This window comes from Herpailurus yagouaroundi, unplaced genomic scaffold (genome assembly GCF_014898765.1).
Source record: "Herpailurus yagouaroundi ecotype Mexico unplaced genomic scaffold, PumYag 197, whole genome shotgun sequence".
Classification (NCBI taxonomy): domain Eukaryota; kingdom Metazoa; phylum Chordata; class Mammalia; order Carnivora; family Felidae; genus Herpailurus; species Herpailurus yagouaroundi.
The window spans coordinates 953,944-971,251 of NW_024412428.1; the positions used below are offsets into that span (position 1 = coordinate 953,944).

At 39.4% G+C, this 17,308-nt stretch overlaps 1 protein-coding gene and 1 long non-coding RNA gene across 8 annotated transcripts in view; one reads left to right on the forward strand and one right to left on the reverse strand.

Moving 5' to 3' along the window:
- Positions 1-2,085: 2,085 nt before the first annotated feature.
- Positions 2,086-3,678, reverse strand: LOC121012716 (uncharacterized). Its single transcript, XR_005782248.1, has 2 exons — positions 3,205-3,678; positions 2,086-2,574 (listed from the first exon to the last, which is right to left on the reverse strand). It is a non-coding gene; the product is annotated as an uncharacterized LOC121012716 (long non-coding RNA).
- IFT88 (intraflagellar transport 88) overlaps positions 3,679-17,308 on the forward strand; it is a 134,310-nt gene continuing 120,680 nt past the window's right edge. For 2 of the 7 annotated variants that reach the window (XM_040447981.1, XM_040447982.1), the window contains exons 1-3: positions 3,679-3,840; positions 9,652-9,747; positions 13,916-13,978. In XM_040447981.1, coding sequence (XP_040303915.1) covers positions 9,658-9,747; positions 13,916-13,978 — 153 coding nt within the window. In that variant the 5' untranslated portion in view covers positions 3,679-3,840; positions 9,652-9,657. The remainder of the gene's footprint in view (positions 3,841-9,651; positions 9,748-13,915; positions 13,979-17,308) is intronic. The other 5 variants (XM_040447983.1, XM_040447988.1, XM_040447985.1 and 2 more) reach the window with 3 other exon arrangements.

Consider the following 17,308-nt stretch of genomic DNA (forward strand, 5'->3'; position numbering starts at 1 on the left):
CACTGGCTCAGTATATATACCTTATTCCAGTGACTTCAACTCTGGACTCCTAATCCCAGATGGCTTCCTCCAGATCGCACCTATCATCGAATCCTGGGCCTCGTTATCATCTCAACACTGCACTACTTCCAGAATGGCTTGCTCAGAAAGCCTACTCTCCAACCTGTTGCAATTGTTCCTCCAACCCCATCAGCACTTCTGACCTGACTGCTCAACTTTTTTCTTATTCATTAGTTCCCTTCAGTTTGGTTCCCTTATTATTCGTATTCAATTTCACGTCTACCATTATAACTCGTTTTTCCCTCTGCCCTTTCTTTGCAACTGACTAATGAATTCCAACCCTGGATGAATCCTGCCATTGCCTTTTTCTATGTCTGTACTTAATGAAAATCCAATGGAAAAAATGGGACTGGGAGAGTACCAGACAACTGGGTAGATGAGCATCAATACCAATTCATGATCATCAAGGTCGACAGAGCACACACACTTCCTAAGCAGTATTACTGTATTTCTCTAGTTAGTGTGTTCTCTTTTCTGCTCACTCTATACCTTCTCCCCTTTTTGCCAAAGTCCCAGTCCCCTTAGTCTCAGCTACCTCTCCTGCATCCTCAAACTCTTTCTACTGGATTATTTCCATTAGCAATCAGGCATGCTCTAGTATCTTCCATTTTATTTATTTATTTATTTATTTATTTATTTATTTATTTATTTATTTAAATGTTTATTTATTTTTGAGAGAGACAGAGACAGAATGCGAGTGGGTTAGGGGCAGAGAGAGAGGGAGACACAGAATCGGAAGCAGGCTCCAGGCTCTGAGCTGTCAGCACAGAGCCTGACGCGGGGCTTGGACTCACGAGCCGTGAGATCATGACCTGAGCCGAAGTTGGACGCTCAACTGACTGAGCCACCCAGGTGCCCCAAGTATCTTCCATTTTAAAAAACAAACCAACAAAAACTCCACTTGGACTCCCAAACCCCTTGCCATCCAGTACTGCCTTACCTCTCTCTTCCCATTCACAGTCAGGCTTCCTCAGTTTCAATAACCAGTCACTACTTTACCACCAGTTACCATTAAATTTGGCCCAGTCTTCTATGCCACCATTTGGTGAAAGGGCTCTTGCTACGTCAACAGTGACCTTCATACTGCCAGATACAACTTGCTTGATCTCTTATCAACATGGAACATCATTGTCCATCCCTTCTTTTTGACTCAGTTTCTTTCTTAGCTTCTCTTGCTTTCATTTTCCTGGTTTTGCTTCAATGTGTCAGGCCACTAACGAGAATCATTAGGGGATCCTTTTCTATAAAACCGTTAAATTGTAAGTTTCTAAGTCCAAGTTCTTTTCTTGTCCCTCCACATGCTCCTCCCCAGTAACAACCTCACCCACTCCCAGGCTTCAAATCCATCAATTTTGGGAGGCTGTGAATACCACATGTATACCTCCAGATGGAATCTCTTCTCTGAGCTTTATGCCTATATATACACTTGCCCACTCAAACACCTCTATTTGCACATTTTACAGATATCTGAAACTCAACATGTTCATGTTCAAAGTTAATTTCCTTTCCCAAATTTGCTTCTCCCCCAGTGTTCTCCACATTAATAAGTGGCACTGGCTTTTCCCCTGTTGCTTATGCCGAACATAAGATTCATGCTTGTTGTTCTCATTCACCCCTGCCTCTATATGTGATTCATTACAAGCCCTGGCAATTTATTCAATGAATATCATTGACAGCCAACTACTTTCAGGCACTTCCCTGGGCACTAGGGTATAGTCTACAACAAAAAAGACAAAATCTCTGTCCTCTGGAGCTTTGCGATATACAAGCTATGTGACCCTAACATTTTGTCTGGCAATATAGGTGTACGTGCAATAAGTAGTAGCTGCGTTACAATATTTAAAGTGAATGAGATGAGTGACCACTCTCTGGGTAAGTAACTGTATCATGCTTAAAGAGCAGCCAAATATAAAGGAATTTGAATTTGTTTCCAATAGGTTGTGTGTGTTGGGGGGGGGGGGAAGGCTAGAAATGTATAGCCTGGAGACCTAAAGAGATAACAAAAATTGTCTTATATACAACAACTTGAGCAAAGGGTTATACAGTGTTCACTAATTAATTCAACAAATATATAATAAACATATGCTTTAAGCTAAACATTGCAGCTTGATGAAAAATTGTGTAAGAGTTTACCCTCTTTCCAGGCTAACAAGCTAACACAGCTTCCTAAGTGCTGGCAGAAAGTACTGGGATCAGAGACAGAGGACTTTGATTATTCACAGCACAGCAAGCAGCCTGAGCTTCGTATCCCTTCAGTTCTCCTCGCCTCCCAAGTCTCGTGATGGTAGTCCAGGCGGGTGGGTGCTGCACATGCGATGGGTTTGTATCACTGCTGAGGAAGCCTGAGCTTAGGAAACTTCAGTCTTTCATCATGGACTTCAGGCCAAAGTGTCCAGGCTTTGCCTCAGAGGGCGACATTAAATCTTCAATATACTTGACGGCAACAAATCTGGCTTTGGCATTGGAGGGAGACGGTCATCTCATTCTTCCAAAGCGGTTTCCTTTACAAATATCCTTGAAGAAATAGTTCTATTGGTCAGAGTGCTCCACAGAAAGAGAACCCAAAGAATGCATATATAAAGACTTATTTTAAGGAATTGACTTCTGTAATTGTGGGACTGACATGTCTAAAATCTGCGGGGCAGGCCAAAACGCTGCAGACCTAGGGAAGAGATGATGTGGCAGCTGGGGTCTGAAGGCATTCCAGAGGCAGAATTCCGTCCTCCTCCAGGGACCTCAGTCTTCTCTTGAGTCTGTCAACGGATTAGGTGAGGCCCACCTGCATCTCGGAGGGTAATCTGCTGTACCCAAAGTCTAGTACATCTTAAAAAATCCTCACTGCAACACCTCCACTGCTGTTTGACAAAAAAACTAGGTACTACGGACTAGTCCAGTTGACTCATTACATTAACCGCCACAGTAGTCCAGAGACGATCATTAAAAAATCGTCTCCCAACGTATACTTAATGTTTGAAATTCATTAATTACAGTGTCTACATTTCCCCTGCATGATCCCCATTAATCTTCAAAATTTAAAACTAATCATATTAAACAAATATGAATTTCTCATTCATACTGTGCCTTTATTAAATTTTACTACGAACCTGGTTCTGGGTAGTTGGGACACAGAGTTTCAGTTCTTACCCTTTAAGGCACTCATCAGACAAGAGTACATTAAGAGCTTGGATAAGGTGTGCACAGCATGCTGCGGGAACACCTAATGCGGACATTAGGAAGGAGAAAAGGAAGGAGCCGAGGCCTCGAAGACAGGCAACTCATCTGAGTCACTTCACAGGGTGACCAAAGGGAGCCCATGATGGCACGGAACGCTGGCTTCCGAGCTCACAAGATCTGCGTGGTGGCTCCAGCAGATATTTTATAATAACCTCGTCTCATCCCTGGGTAAATCCTTCCGGCTGATTTCATCAGGCTTTACAGATTGTAGATTTCTTTCCTCCCAAGTACTCCAAGCAGAGGCGGCGCAACGGAGGCCCCCTCCTACCCCTTCCACGCCCGCTGCCCGCGCCTCTCTACCCGCGTCCGGCTCCCGGCCGGCCACGCCCCCTTCCGCCCCCGCCCCTCCTCGCTCCTCTCCGGTTCCGCCCCCTCCTCCTCCTCCCCCGCCCTGGCGCGGAGGACTGTGGGAGCCGCTTCCTTGGATTCCGCGCGTGGCAACGGCTTGGCGCCGCGCTCTGGCCTACGCGGGCTCTTAGTAGGTTGTCGAGAAAGCCGCGTCGTCCCCGCTAGACTCGCGGCCGCCCCGCTCCCCCTCACCGCGAGGTAGGAGAAGGGCCTCGGGACTAAGAGCGCCAGGGGCCGGCGCGGGCGGCGAGGCTCGGAGCCCGCGGCGGGCGGCAGTCCCGAGGTCGGCCCCGCGCGGGTCGTCGCGCGCGGCGCGGGGAGGGGGGCTTCGTTTGCGGAGGGGCTCTGCCCCGCCCACCGGCTCTTCCTCCAGTCCCGGCCCGTCCGGGCCTTTGCAGGCCCCGCAGAAACGCGGCGGTCGGTTCGCGGACGTGGATTCCCGTGGCGGGCGAGCTTGTGTTGCCCCCCTCAGCGGGGCGGGGCAGTGCCGCCCCGCGCCGGATGGCTGTCCAGAACCGCAGTCCCACGGCAGCCGGGAGATTCGAACCCAGATTAGATCTGGCCACCAGCTGTTGAGTTTCATAGCTGATGACACCGCGAACGTTCGTGTGTGTGTGTGTGTGTGTGTGTGTGTGTGTGTGTGTGTGTGTCTTGTGCAAAGCTTTTGAGATTTTCTCATGCAGGGTTTAATTCGTGAAATAATAACACACCAGAAGGCGTAAACCTGTACTCAGTCGCACAAAGATGAAACAGAATTCCAGAGATTTGAAGGATTGTTTTTCCAAGATTCTTTCTAGAGCTAAAATTCCACTTTTCCTTTTACCGGGTGAATTTTCTGGTTGTGAGCTTTTGCGGAACTACAGCAGGCATCTTGGATGTAGACTGTCCGGCATAGTCAATAGAAGAGCATCATAAAAAAATAACTTCAACATTAAAAAAAAAAGGGGGTGTTACTGGCATTTAATGTGTATCCCCAGATTGTTTCAACACGAATAGCTTGTTACGTGTGCACACTGCTTTTGAAAACCCTAAGTTGTATTTGTTCTGCCACCCCCAGCTATCACCTATGGGTGCTTCACTTCATCTTTCCTGGCCTCACTTTCTACATCTTCAGAATTAATTTGCTCACTCGAGGTCTGTTCAGCAAAAGTCTCAGATGTAAACCAATTCCAGTGTGGTTGCAACCCGGCAAGAGGGATATCTGCTTCTGAAAGTTGCTTGTTTTCATGACATGCATGTAAGCTGAACTGACCTAAATAGGGCTCATAATCAGCCCTTCTTTAGCGTAGTAGTCCTCAGACCAGCGTCATCAGCAGCACTTGGGAACTTGCTGGAAATGCACATCGTCAGGGATAAAGGCCGTGGTGATGACTCCCACCCAGGACTTAAGGAGTCTCAAACTCTGCTGGTGGGGGAGTAACAATGTGTATTTTAACAAGCCCCTAGGTTTGTCATGCATGTTAAAGTTGGAGAACCACTGGTTTAGCATTATCTAGTTAAAATATTTTCTACATTTTATACCAGTGACTTTTATTTAAAAAAATGTTTAAGTGTGTTTGTTTTCTTTTTTTTTTTTAACTTTATTTATTTTGAAAGAGAGAGTGGGGGCGGGGCAGAGAGAGAGGGAGAGGAAGAATCCACACTGTCACTGTCGGCGCTGAACCCCGAGATAATGATTTGAGCGGAAATCAAGAGTTGGAAACTTAACCAACTGAGCCACCTACGCACCCCTATTTTTAAAACTTTTATTTACTGAAGTATAGTCAACATATTATATTAAAAATTTTTTTAATGTTTATTTTTGAGAGAAAGGGAGAGGGAGAGAGAGCACACATAAGCGGGAGAGGGGCAGAGAGAGAGAGAGAGAGAGAGACAGACAGACAGACACAGAATCTGAAGCAGGCTCCAGGTTCTGAGCTGTCAGCGTAGAGCCCCATGTGGGACTCGAAATCACAGACTGTGCAAGATCATGACCTGGGCTGAAATCCGACCTCCCGCCATTTGAACCACCCAGGCGCCCCGTGACACTTTCATTTGAAATTTACATGCATTGCAGAATGATCACCGCAATCTAATTACCGTCTGTCACCAGAGTTACTACAATATTATGACTATGGTCTGTATGCTGTAATTTACATCCCTATGACTTATTTATTTTAGGACTGGGAATTTGTATACCAGTGACTTTTAATACCTTTGATGGTATTTGGAATAAACGTTTCTATCTGATATTTTTTCTCCCATAGTAGTGAATTTTCATCTTTAAAAAGTAATGAAAAATTAACTCAAGAGCTAAATGTAGGAGTTAAACCATAAAATTGTTAAAACAAGTGTAAATCTTCTTAACCTGGGGTTAGGCAGTGGTTTTTTCAGATGAGACACTAAAAGCACGAGCAACCAAAGAGAAAATGGATAAATTATACATCATCAAAATTCAAATGACACTTCAAAGTGTGGTATCAAGAAAATGAAAGATAAAATATTTGCAAATCATAAATCTGATAAGGGCTAGTATCCAGAATATATAGCTTTAATAACATAGATAAGACAACCCAATTTTTAAAAATGGGCAACGCATCTGAGAAGACATTTCTCCAAAGAGGTATACAATTGTCAATAAGCATATGAACTGATGCTCAACATCATTAGTCATCAAGGAAACGAAAATCAAAACCATAGAGATACCATTTCATACTCATTAGAATGGCCATGGGGACATTAGCAAGTGTTAGCTAGGACATAGAGAAATCGAAACCTTCATACATTGCTGGCGGAGTGTGAAATGTGCAGCCACTTTGGAAAAGTCTAGCAGCTCCTCCAAGAGTTAAACGTAGAGTTGCCATATGACTCAATGCCATTCCTAGGTATACACTCAATATCAATAGAATTGAAAATTTATGTTTGCACTAAACGTACACACATGTTCATAGCAGCATTATTTATAATAGATATAAAGTGAAACAATCCAGCTGTCCATTAACTAATAGATAAAATATTGTATATGCATACAACGGAATATTATTCAGCCATAAAAAGGTATGAAGTACTGATGCATGCTACAACACAGATAAACCTTGAAAACATGCTAAGTGAAAGAAACCAGTCAAAAGGCTACATATTGGATGATTCCATTTGATTGATGAAAAAAATTTGATTGATGATTCCATATGAAATGTCCAGAATTGGCAAATCCATAGAGACAGAGTAGATTAGTGACATAGGCTAAGTGGGAGGGAGGAGGGAGGAATGGAGAGTGGCTGCTAAAAGGGTCCCAAATTTCTTAATGGGGTGTTGAAAATGTTCTGGAAGTAGATAGTGGTGGTAGTTGCATACTAAAAAAACACTGAATCGTACACCTTAAAGTAAGTTTTATAGTATGTGAATTATACAAAATTGATAATTTTATATTTCACATAAAAATATTTTTTTTAAGTTTGAGAGAAAGTTCATGCGCATGTGCGTGAACAGGGGAGAAGCAAAGAGAGAGGGACAGAGAGAATCCCAAGCAGGCTCCGTGTTGTCTTAACGGAGCCCTACACAGGGCTGGAACTCACCGTGACATTGTGACCTGAGCCAAAATCAAGAGTTGGACGCTTAACTGACAGCCACCCAGGCACCCCCACATAAAAATAATTTTTAAAAGGTTACAAGTAGCCATATATGTTTGGCCTTATACTGAGCAATAAGATTAAGCTGAAATTTTTGTAGGAATTTATTGGCACACTTAAAATTGTACCAACTTAAAAAAAGCACATATTTAGTTTTTCTTTTTTGTGTGTGTTTTTTTAATTTAAGAGAGAGAGACAGCATGTGTGCCTGCACGTGGGGGAAAGGGACACAGAGAGAGAGAGAGAGAGAGAGAGAGAGAGAGAGAGAGAGAGAGAATCTTAAGCAGGCTCCATGCTAGCGTGGAGCCTGACCGGGGGCTTGATCCCCCGACCCTGGGATCGTGAAATCAAGAGTCAGATGCCCAACCGAGCCACCCAAGTGCCCCTAAAAATATGTATTTCAAAGTAAAGTAATTCAATATTACATTTCTTGGGTACCTAGCCTGACCCCTCCCCTAAATTGCCTAAAAGATTACTCAGTTTGAATGATTCTTTGTCTGAGTATTCTTCCCAAATTCTCTAGTAATCACTGCATTTACAGTATATGTATACAGTAATTAAATTTCCCACTTCTGTTTTACTTTGACATCTGTTTTATTCTGTCTTGCATTTTTCTCAGTATTTTATTATGAAAATTTTCAAATGTACAGTAAAGCTTAAAAAATTTTACAGTGAACATCATACCTGCTACATAGATTCTACCATTAACATTTTCATGTACATGCTTTATCATATATCTTTCATTTATCCATGTTATTTTTATTTATTTATTTCGAGAAAGTGCACACACGTGTGTGCGTGAGCACAGGTGGGGCAGAGGAAGAGGGAGAGAGAATCTTAAGATTCTCTGTTATTTTTATGCATATCAAACTGAATTACAGATATTAAGCTTTCCCTTAAATACTTATGTATGCATATTATAGTTTGATATTTACAGTTTTTTCTTTCAAGAAAAAACATATAATGAAAGGAAAAATCGTAAGTATGCGTTTGTTGACTTTTTACAAGTGTGATTACCAGTCTGACCCAAACTATTGTCAAGATATAGAATATTCATCACCCTAGAAAATTAAAAAAAAAAATTTAATGTTTGTTTATTTTTGGGAGAGAGAGCAAGTGAGAGAGCAAGCCGGGGAAGGGCAGAGAGAGAGATGAGAGAGAGAGAGAGAGAGAGAGAGAGAGAGAGAGAGAGAGAAAGACAGAATGGCTCCAGGCTCTGAGCTGTCAGCACACAGCCAATGTGGGGCTCGAACCCACAAATCGTGAGATCATGACCTGAGCCAAAGTCAGACACTTAACTGACTGAGCCACCCCCAGGCGCCCTACCCTAGAAAATTCTATAATCTGCCCTTTTTCATTCAATCTCTAGTCTCCCACGCCTAAACAGCAACCACCTTTCTGATTGTTTTCTACAATAGTTTAGTCTCTTCTAGAACTTTAACGTTTATTTATTTTTGAGACAGAGAGAGACAGAGCATGAATGGGGGAGGGTCAGAGAGAGGGAGACACAGAATCTGAAACAGGCTCCAGGCTCCGAGCTGTCAGCCCAGAGCCCGACGCGGGGCTCGAACTCACGGAGTGTGAGATCGTGACCTGAGCCGAAGTCGGCCGCCTAACTGACTGAGCCACCCAGGCGCCCCAAGAACTTTAAATCAACAAAACAATATATAAGGTTCAGTTTTGTGAGCCTTCTTTCACTTAATTGAGATTCTTCCATTTTATGTATGTCATCGGTGCATTTTTTTTTTCTGAATAATACTTTGTTGCATAAATATGCTTATCCATTCTGTTGATGGGCATCTGGTCTGTTTCTAGTTTTTGACTATTATGAATAAACCTCCTGTGAACATTCTTATATAAATATATCTGTAGACCTATGTATTCACTTCTCAGGTAAATACTTGGGAGTGGAATTGCTGGTTTGTAAGAAATATATGTTAATTTTATGAAAGTGCCAGACTTTTTTTCCAAAATTGTACTATATTACCCCCCCAGCAACAATGTAGGACTCTGGATTACTCCACATCATTGCCGACCTTTTGCGTTGTTGTTTTTTTAAATTGAGCCGTTCTGGTAAGTGTGTGGTGGCTTCTGCTTTGCTTTGCACTTGACTCTTACATCCTCTATTCTGCACTTGATGCTAAGCTCTTTGACACTCAGGGCAACTAACTCGTACCTGTGTCTAGTGCCTTTCAATGCAACAGGTGTGGAATAAATGTAAAATGAGAGCAATGAACTAGTGTTTTGACACCTAGTTTTGAGAATTTGACGTGAAAAAATTAAGTCATAAAAATATGTGGCAATAAACTTGACCAGAAAGGTTGTTAAGTAGTTCTACTTTATTTCAATTAAGGATTATTTTATATACCAAGAACATATTTACACTGCCAATTTTTCATAGGTACAAATGATGCAAAATGTACACCTGGCCCCAGAGACAGATGAAGATGATCTTTATTCTGGTTATAATGACTACAATCCAACCTATGACACTGAGGTAAAAAAATAAAAATAAAAATAAATCTAGTTTTTCTGTTGGTCTTTGCTAACCAGCTGGTTCATGAAAACTTTGGATTTGAGGGTTCTGCTTTATTATCTTTAAATTAAGTAAACTGATTAAAAGCCTGGAAAAGTGCTACTTCTGAAGTCTGTACTAACTTCCACTAATAATACTAATTGCAGCAAAAGGGAAAATCATGAGAAAGGTTATAGAACCAAATGAGGGTCGATTATATACTTGTATTTTCCAGCACTAGCTATCTGAATGTGTAAGTAAAAAGACTTAAATCACTTGAGGTACCTAAAATCAGTTGTTTTTTTTTAATTTCCTAAATTTGAAATGTCATGTAGTGATTTTTTTCTTTTAATTAAAATATACAAACATTTTATAGAAAACTTAGGAAATAGAATCACAGAAACTATTACCACCCAGAGGTAAACATTAACTAGCTTATAATGCTTATGTCACCAAACATTTCCCTATGCAAATATATGTGTATCTCTATTTTTGGATAAAATGGTATCCTACTGTGTGTACTGTTTTCTAACCTGCTTTTGTCTTTTATAAATATTCCTTTATGTCAACAAATCTATATCTACTTAGTATTTAGTGGGATAGTAAACTAAAAGATGAAATTGTTAAGACAAATAGTTGAATTAAAAAAACTTGAATATTTTATTTTTATTTATTTTTTAAGATTTTTCTCTTCAATTTATTTATTTATTTTGAGAGAGAGAGAAAGCGTATGCCGAGGTGGAACAGAGGGAGGGAGAGAAAGAGAATCCCAAGCAGGCTCTGCACTGTGAGTGCAGAGCCCAAAGCAGGGCTCGAATTCACAAACCGTGAGATCATGACCTGAGCTGAAATCAAGAGTTGGCCACTTAACTGACTGACTGAGCCACCCAGGTGCCCCAATACTTGAATATTTTAAATCTGTTTATATCATTGTGAGACTTTGAGTTTCCAAACTGTAAAACAAAACAAAACCTTTTTATAAAGTTACCTTGAATTAGTGTGTGAAAAGAGTGAGGATGAAAGATACGATTGTTAATTTATTTGCTAGTATGTAATAATCAAATATTAGCATTTATCGGACTTTATATGAATTTAGGAAAATCTTATATTCTAGAGTTTTTTATATAGCTTTTAGTCATTTTTCAATTGTTTTTTCCTCTGGAGAAAAATGGTAGTCTGTGAATGTAAGACCTGGAAAGAAAATAGGAACCATTCACTTACTCTATATGAAATAAAGATCTAGGCGATGTGATCATTTAACGGAAAATTTGAAAACTACAGAAGACTGGGAAAAAATGATGTAAATCCTGTCACTCAGAGATCACCTATATTAAGTATATCTATCACCTGACATTGTGGTGTATTCCCCGTCTTCTAATATACACAAGTGTTTCCCTCCCTGTGTGTACTGTGTATACACACAGTATGATTATATAGACTCCTTTTTAAAAATTTGTATTAAAACATAGATGTTCTCTTAGGTTTGTACAGATTTTGAAAACTACTGAACTCTCCCCCTTTTTCCCAGTTATAAAGGTTATAAGTATATAAAATGTACATGTTCAGTGTTGAAGACTAAATTACCCATAATCCCGTCACTCTGAAATAACTATTGTTAACATTTTGTTGCTTTGTCTTTCTTTTATACATATATTTACAGTTTTCTTTTAGCATGTTTGGAATTGAACTAGGATTTACTTTTCTGTTTGCTTTTTTACATCCAACATTACAAGTAATGTCTCATGATACTAAAGATTTAAATACAGTTGACCCTTGAATTGACCCACCTCCCTCCCCCCATGTAGTCAAAAATCTACATACAACTTTTAACTCCCCCCAAACTTAGCTGCTAATAGCCCACTGTTAACCGGAAGCCTTACCAATAACAAAGTCAATTAGCACATATTTTGTATGTTATATACGTCATATACTGTATTGTTACAATAATATCCTTTTTCTTAATTTTTTTAGCTTATTTAGACTATATGGTTTGCGAGTTTTTTCAAGTTGTCACAAATCTTCAAAGAATTTCCCAATATATTTATTGGAAAAGAGTCATATATAGGTAGACCAACGGCAGTTCAAACCTGTGTTGTTCAAGGGTTAACTGTATAATTTTAATTGCTACATTTTATTGAGTATGTATAGTTGATTAGAACTAATTTCAGATCATAGGATATTTATTTTCAGTTTTCTGTTGTAAATAACAACTATGCAATGAACAATTTTATACATAAACAATTTTCTCTATTTTTAGCAACATTTCCTTGGCTAAAGTCTCAGAAATAGAATTAATAGATAATGAATATGATCACTTTTAAAGCACCAGAGAAACTTCCTAACTTCTCAGGTCATCACAATGTGGCTTCATTATTTAATTGAAAGTGAATATTCAGGGGCACCTGGGTGGCTCAGTTGGTTGAGCGTCCAACTTCGGCCCAGGTCAGGATCTTGTGGTCTGTGAGTTCGAGCTCCGCGTCAGGCTCTGTGCTGACAGCTCAGAGCATGGAGCCTGCTTCTGATTCTGTGTCTCCCTCTCTCTCTCTCTCTGCCCCTCCCCCATTCATGCTCGCTCGCTCGCTCTCTCTCTGTCAAAAATAAACAAACATTAAAAAAAAAAAAGAAAGTGAATATTCAGAATGTCAGACACAAAAATAAATAGATAAAAATGACATTTGCTTTACGCATGATTTTCTTAGATCTTAGTTAATTGGAGTAATAACAAGCTTAATATATAAATGAATTAATTGAAATAATTGTTCAGATGTTCATAGGTTATGGAAATTGCTAGTAAAATCATGAACAAAGAAAAATTACAAAAGTTGTGGTAGTTTGGTATTTGTACTCGGAGAGTTTGTTGACAATTTTAGTTTGTCAGTTAGAATTCATTGAATTGATTAATCAAATTTTACTAATTGTATAGGAATATTGGAAGACTTCCTTTTCCTAAAGAATCCACCAGAATCGTATAATTAATGATGCTGAGGGTTACCTTTATACTTCATATGAAAGTTGCCTAGTTTCCATGGCCAACTGAGAATTGTGTACTTATTAAATTTCTGTAATTGATGTGGAAGGTTATAAAGATTATTTAAGGTAAAAATTAAAGAAGGTTTAGACATAATAAAATCATGTTTAAAGTGCATCACATTAGCATCTGGTTATATAAACATTTTTACTTTAATTGTTTGCAGAGTTTTTAGAAGTTGATCAATAGTGATTGTTTTTTGATTTATTGTATTTTTTTTTAATCATCAGCAAGTATATTTTTGTGGGACATAGATTGAAATAAATCAGAGGCAAGTCTGACAATTGCCCATAAGATGTATGGGAAGGCTTACAGCCAGATTTTGTGTTGGTGAAGGAATAGGAGATAAAGGCTGGTTAGAAGGTTGGTAGTTGCTAAGATTGGGTGCTTTTGAGAGAGTCAAGAAACGACCTTTGTCCTGGAAACCCAGGAACATTTGTATCTTGCTCTTGACTAATATTACCTTCCTCACGTTTCCTGATGAAGAATAGAAGTATAGGCCGGAAGCAGCAAAGCACAGTGACATTTCATTTCAGCTAAGGATTTTGGTTCCAAATGGCACAGCAGGTTGGACCCCATGGAGCTTTTCCACGGGGAAGCTTTTCTTAGCTCCAGTCTGAATTCCAGACTTCACTCCTCCAGTGAAATGAAATGTCCTGCGGTGTTTTCACCTGGGGCTGGTAGCCGTGGTCCCAGCATATGGAAGGATAGAAGGGAGGGAGAGAGGACAGAGAGGAAGGGAGAGGAAGAGTTGCAGCTCTCAATTCTTACTGTTCCAGCTACTTGGAAGAAAGGAACAGAAGAAAGGCCATATCCTTGTGTACTTGATCTTTTCACCAGGCATAATGATACCACACATTTAAACAGTGGCCAGTAAAATACCCTTAAAGTTGACTGACATTACCAAATACTCCCCTTCCTAGAAAAGGAAGGAACCTTATATTTTGGGTAGTGTTATGGGGGAGCTTTGAGGACAGGAGTCCTTGAGCCACTACCTGGATGTCAGCAGTTGGGGTAAATTGAATCATAGAGGATCATGAATACCAAACAGAAGACATTAAACGTATTATTGTTTTCAATTCTCACTTCACGTTGAATGTTAAATTTGCCTTTTCACTTTAGGAATTAGAGAACGACACAGCTTTTCAGGAAGCCGTGAGAACTAGTCATGGCAGAAGACCTCCAGTAAGTGCACGTTTTTTGTTGTGGTAAAAAATACATGACATAAACTTAGCCATCGTAACCATTTTTATTTATTTTATCTTATTTTTAAATTCCAGTTAGTTAACAGTGTTATATTAGTTTCAGACATACAATACAGTGAATCAACAATTCTGTACATCACCTGGTGCTCATCACAGCAAGTGTACTCCTTAATCCCTGTCGCCTATTGATCCCGTCCCCTTACCTTCCCTCCCGCCCTCCCCCCTCCCTGGTCACCATCAGTTTGTTCTCTATAGCTAAGAGACTGTTTCTTGAGTTTTCTCTTTTTTTCCCTTTGCTCTTTTATTTCTTCAATTCCACATATGAGTGAAATCCTACGGTATTTGTCTTTCTCTGACTGACTTATTTCAGATAGCATTTTATTCTCTAGCTCCATCCATGTCTTTGCAAATAGAAAGATTTCATTCCAATATTCTATTATATACATATAAATATACATATAGATACATATATGTATGTATACATACACACACACACACCCCCACACACTGCATCTTTAATCCATTCATCAGTCGATGGATACTTGGGCTGCTTCTGTAATTTGGCTATTGTAAATGATGCTACTATAAACAAAGGAGTGCGTGTATCCCTTTGAATTAGTGTTTTTGTATCCTTTGGGTAAATACTCAGTAGTGCCATTGCTGGATCATAGAGTGGTTCTATTTTTAACTTTCTGAGGAACCTCCATACTGTTTTCCACAGTGATTGTACCAGTTTGCCTTCCCACCAACAATGCAAGAGAGTTCCTTTTTCTGCACATCTTTGCCCACACCTGTTGTTTCTGGGGTTGGTGATTTGAGCCATTCTGACAGGTGTGAGGTGATAGCTCATTGTAGTTTTGATTTGCATTTCCCTGATGGTAAGTGACGATGAGCATCTTTTCATGTGTCTGTTGGCCATCTGGATGTCTTCTTCGTAAAAATGTCTATTCATATCTTCTGCCTATTTTTTAACTGGATTGTTTGTTGTATGGGTGTTGAGTTTTATAAGTTCTTTACATATTTTGGATACTAATCCTTTATTTGATAAAACATTTGCAAATATTTTCTCCCATTCCATAGGTTGCCTTTAATTTTTTAGATTGTTTCCTTTGCTATGCAGAAGCTTTTTTTTTTTAATGTTTGTTTATTTATTTTTGAGAGAGAGAGCAGGGGAGAGGCAGAGAGAGAGAGAGTGTCCCAAGCAGACTCTGCACTGAGAGTGAAGAGCCCGATGTGGGGCTTGAACTCACGAACTGCGAGATCATGCCCTGAGCTGAAGTCAGAGGCTCAACCAGCTGAGCCACCCAGGCACCCTGCTGAAGCTTTTTATTTTGATGAAGTCCCAACAGTTTATTTTTGCTTTAATTTCCTTTGCCTCAGGAGACCTATCTAGAAAAAAAGTTGCTATGGCTGATGCCAGAGAAAATAACTGCCTATGTTTTCTTCAAGGACTTTTAGGGTTTCAGGTCTCAACATTTAGGTCCTTAATCCATTTTGAGTTTATTTTTGTGTATGGTGAAAGAGGATGTTCCAGTTTCATTCTTTTGCATGTGGTTGTCCAGTTTTCCCAACACCGTTTGTTGAACAGACAGTCTTTTTCCCATTGGCTATTCTTTCCTGCTCTGTTGAAGATGAATTGATCATATAGTTGTGAGCTCGTTTCTGGGTTTTCTATTCTGTTCCACTGGTCTATGTGTATATTTTTGTGCCCGTACCATACTGTTTTGATTACAGCAGCATTATAATATAACTTCATGTCTAGAATTGTGGTGCATCCAGCTTTCCTTTTCTTTTTCAGGATTACCTTGACTGTTTGGAGTCTTTGGTACTTGCATACAAATTTTAGGGTTGTTTGGTTTAGTTCTATGAAAAATGCTGTTGGTATTTTGATAGGGTTTGCATTACATGGGTAGATTACTTTGGGTCATATAGACATTTCAACAATATTTATGCTTCCAAGCCATGAGCATGGAATGTCTTTCCATTTCTTTGTGTCGTCTTCAGTTTCTTTCCTCAGTGTTTTACAGTTTTCAGAGTACAGGTCTCTCACCACTTTCGTTAGGTTTATTCCTAGGCATCTTATTATTTTTGGTGTAATTGTAAATGGGATTAGTTCCTTAATTTGTCTTTCTGATGTTTCATTATGGGTAGTTAGAAACAACACATTTTTGTATGTTGATTTTGTGGCCTGTGACTTTACTGATTTGTTTATCAGTTCTAGCAGTTTTTTTGGTGGTCTTTTGGGTTTTGTACATAGAGTATCATGTCATCTGCAGATAGTAAAAGTTTTACTTCTTCTTTGCTGATTTGGACACCTTTTATTTCTTTCTCTTTTCTGTTTGCTGTGGCTAGGATTTCCAGTACTATGTTAAATAAAAGTGGTGAGAGTGGACATCCCTGTCTTATTCCTACTGTAGAGGAAAAGCTCTCAGTTTTCCCGCATTTAGGATGATGTTAGGCTGTGGGTTTTTCATATGTGGCCTTTATTACATTGAGGTTTGTTGCCTCTAAACCTACTTTGTTGAGGGCTTTTGTCATGAATGGATGTTGTACTCTGTCAAATTCTTTTTCTGCATCTATTGAAATGATCATATGGTTTTTATACTTTCTCTTATTAATGTGATGTATCATGCTGACTGACTTGCAAATATTGGACCACTCTTGCAACTCGGGAATAAGTCCCACTTGATTGTTGTGGCTGGTTATTTTAAATGTATTATTGGATTGCTTCTCGGCCTTTTGGCTAAGATCAGGTGTAGTTTAAATGTATTATTGGATTCAGTTTGCTACTATTTTGTTGAGTACTTTCGCATTTATGTTCGTCAGAGATATTGGCCCGTAGTTCTCTCTTTTAGTGTTGCCTTTATCTGCTTTTAGAATCAGGATAATGCTGACCTCATAGAATGAATTTGGAAGTTTATCCTTCTGGTTCTATTTTTTGGAATAGCTTGTGTTTTAAATATATGGTAGATTTTGCGTGTGAAGCCACTTAGTCCTGGAGTTCTGTTTGTTGGGAGTTTTTTCTTGGCTGGTTATTGGTCTATTCAAATTTTCTATTTCTGACTGTTTTCAGTTTTGGTAACTTACATGTTCCTAGGAATTTCTCTTAGATTGTCCAATTTATTGACATATATCTTTTCATAATATTCTCTTATAATTGTATTTCTGTGGTGTTGGTTGTTATTTCTCCTCTCTCATTTGTGATTTTATTGATTTGAGTCCTTTCTCTTTTTTTCTTTATAAGCCTGCTATGGTTTCATTGATCTGATCTATTGTTTTTTTAGTTTCTGTATCATTTATTTCCGTTCTA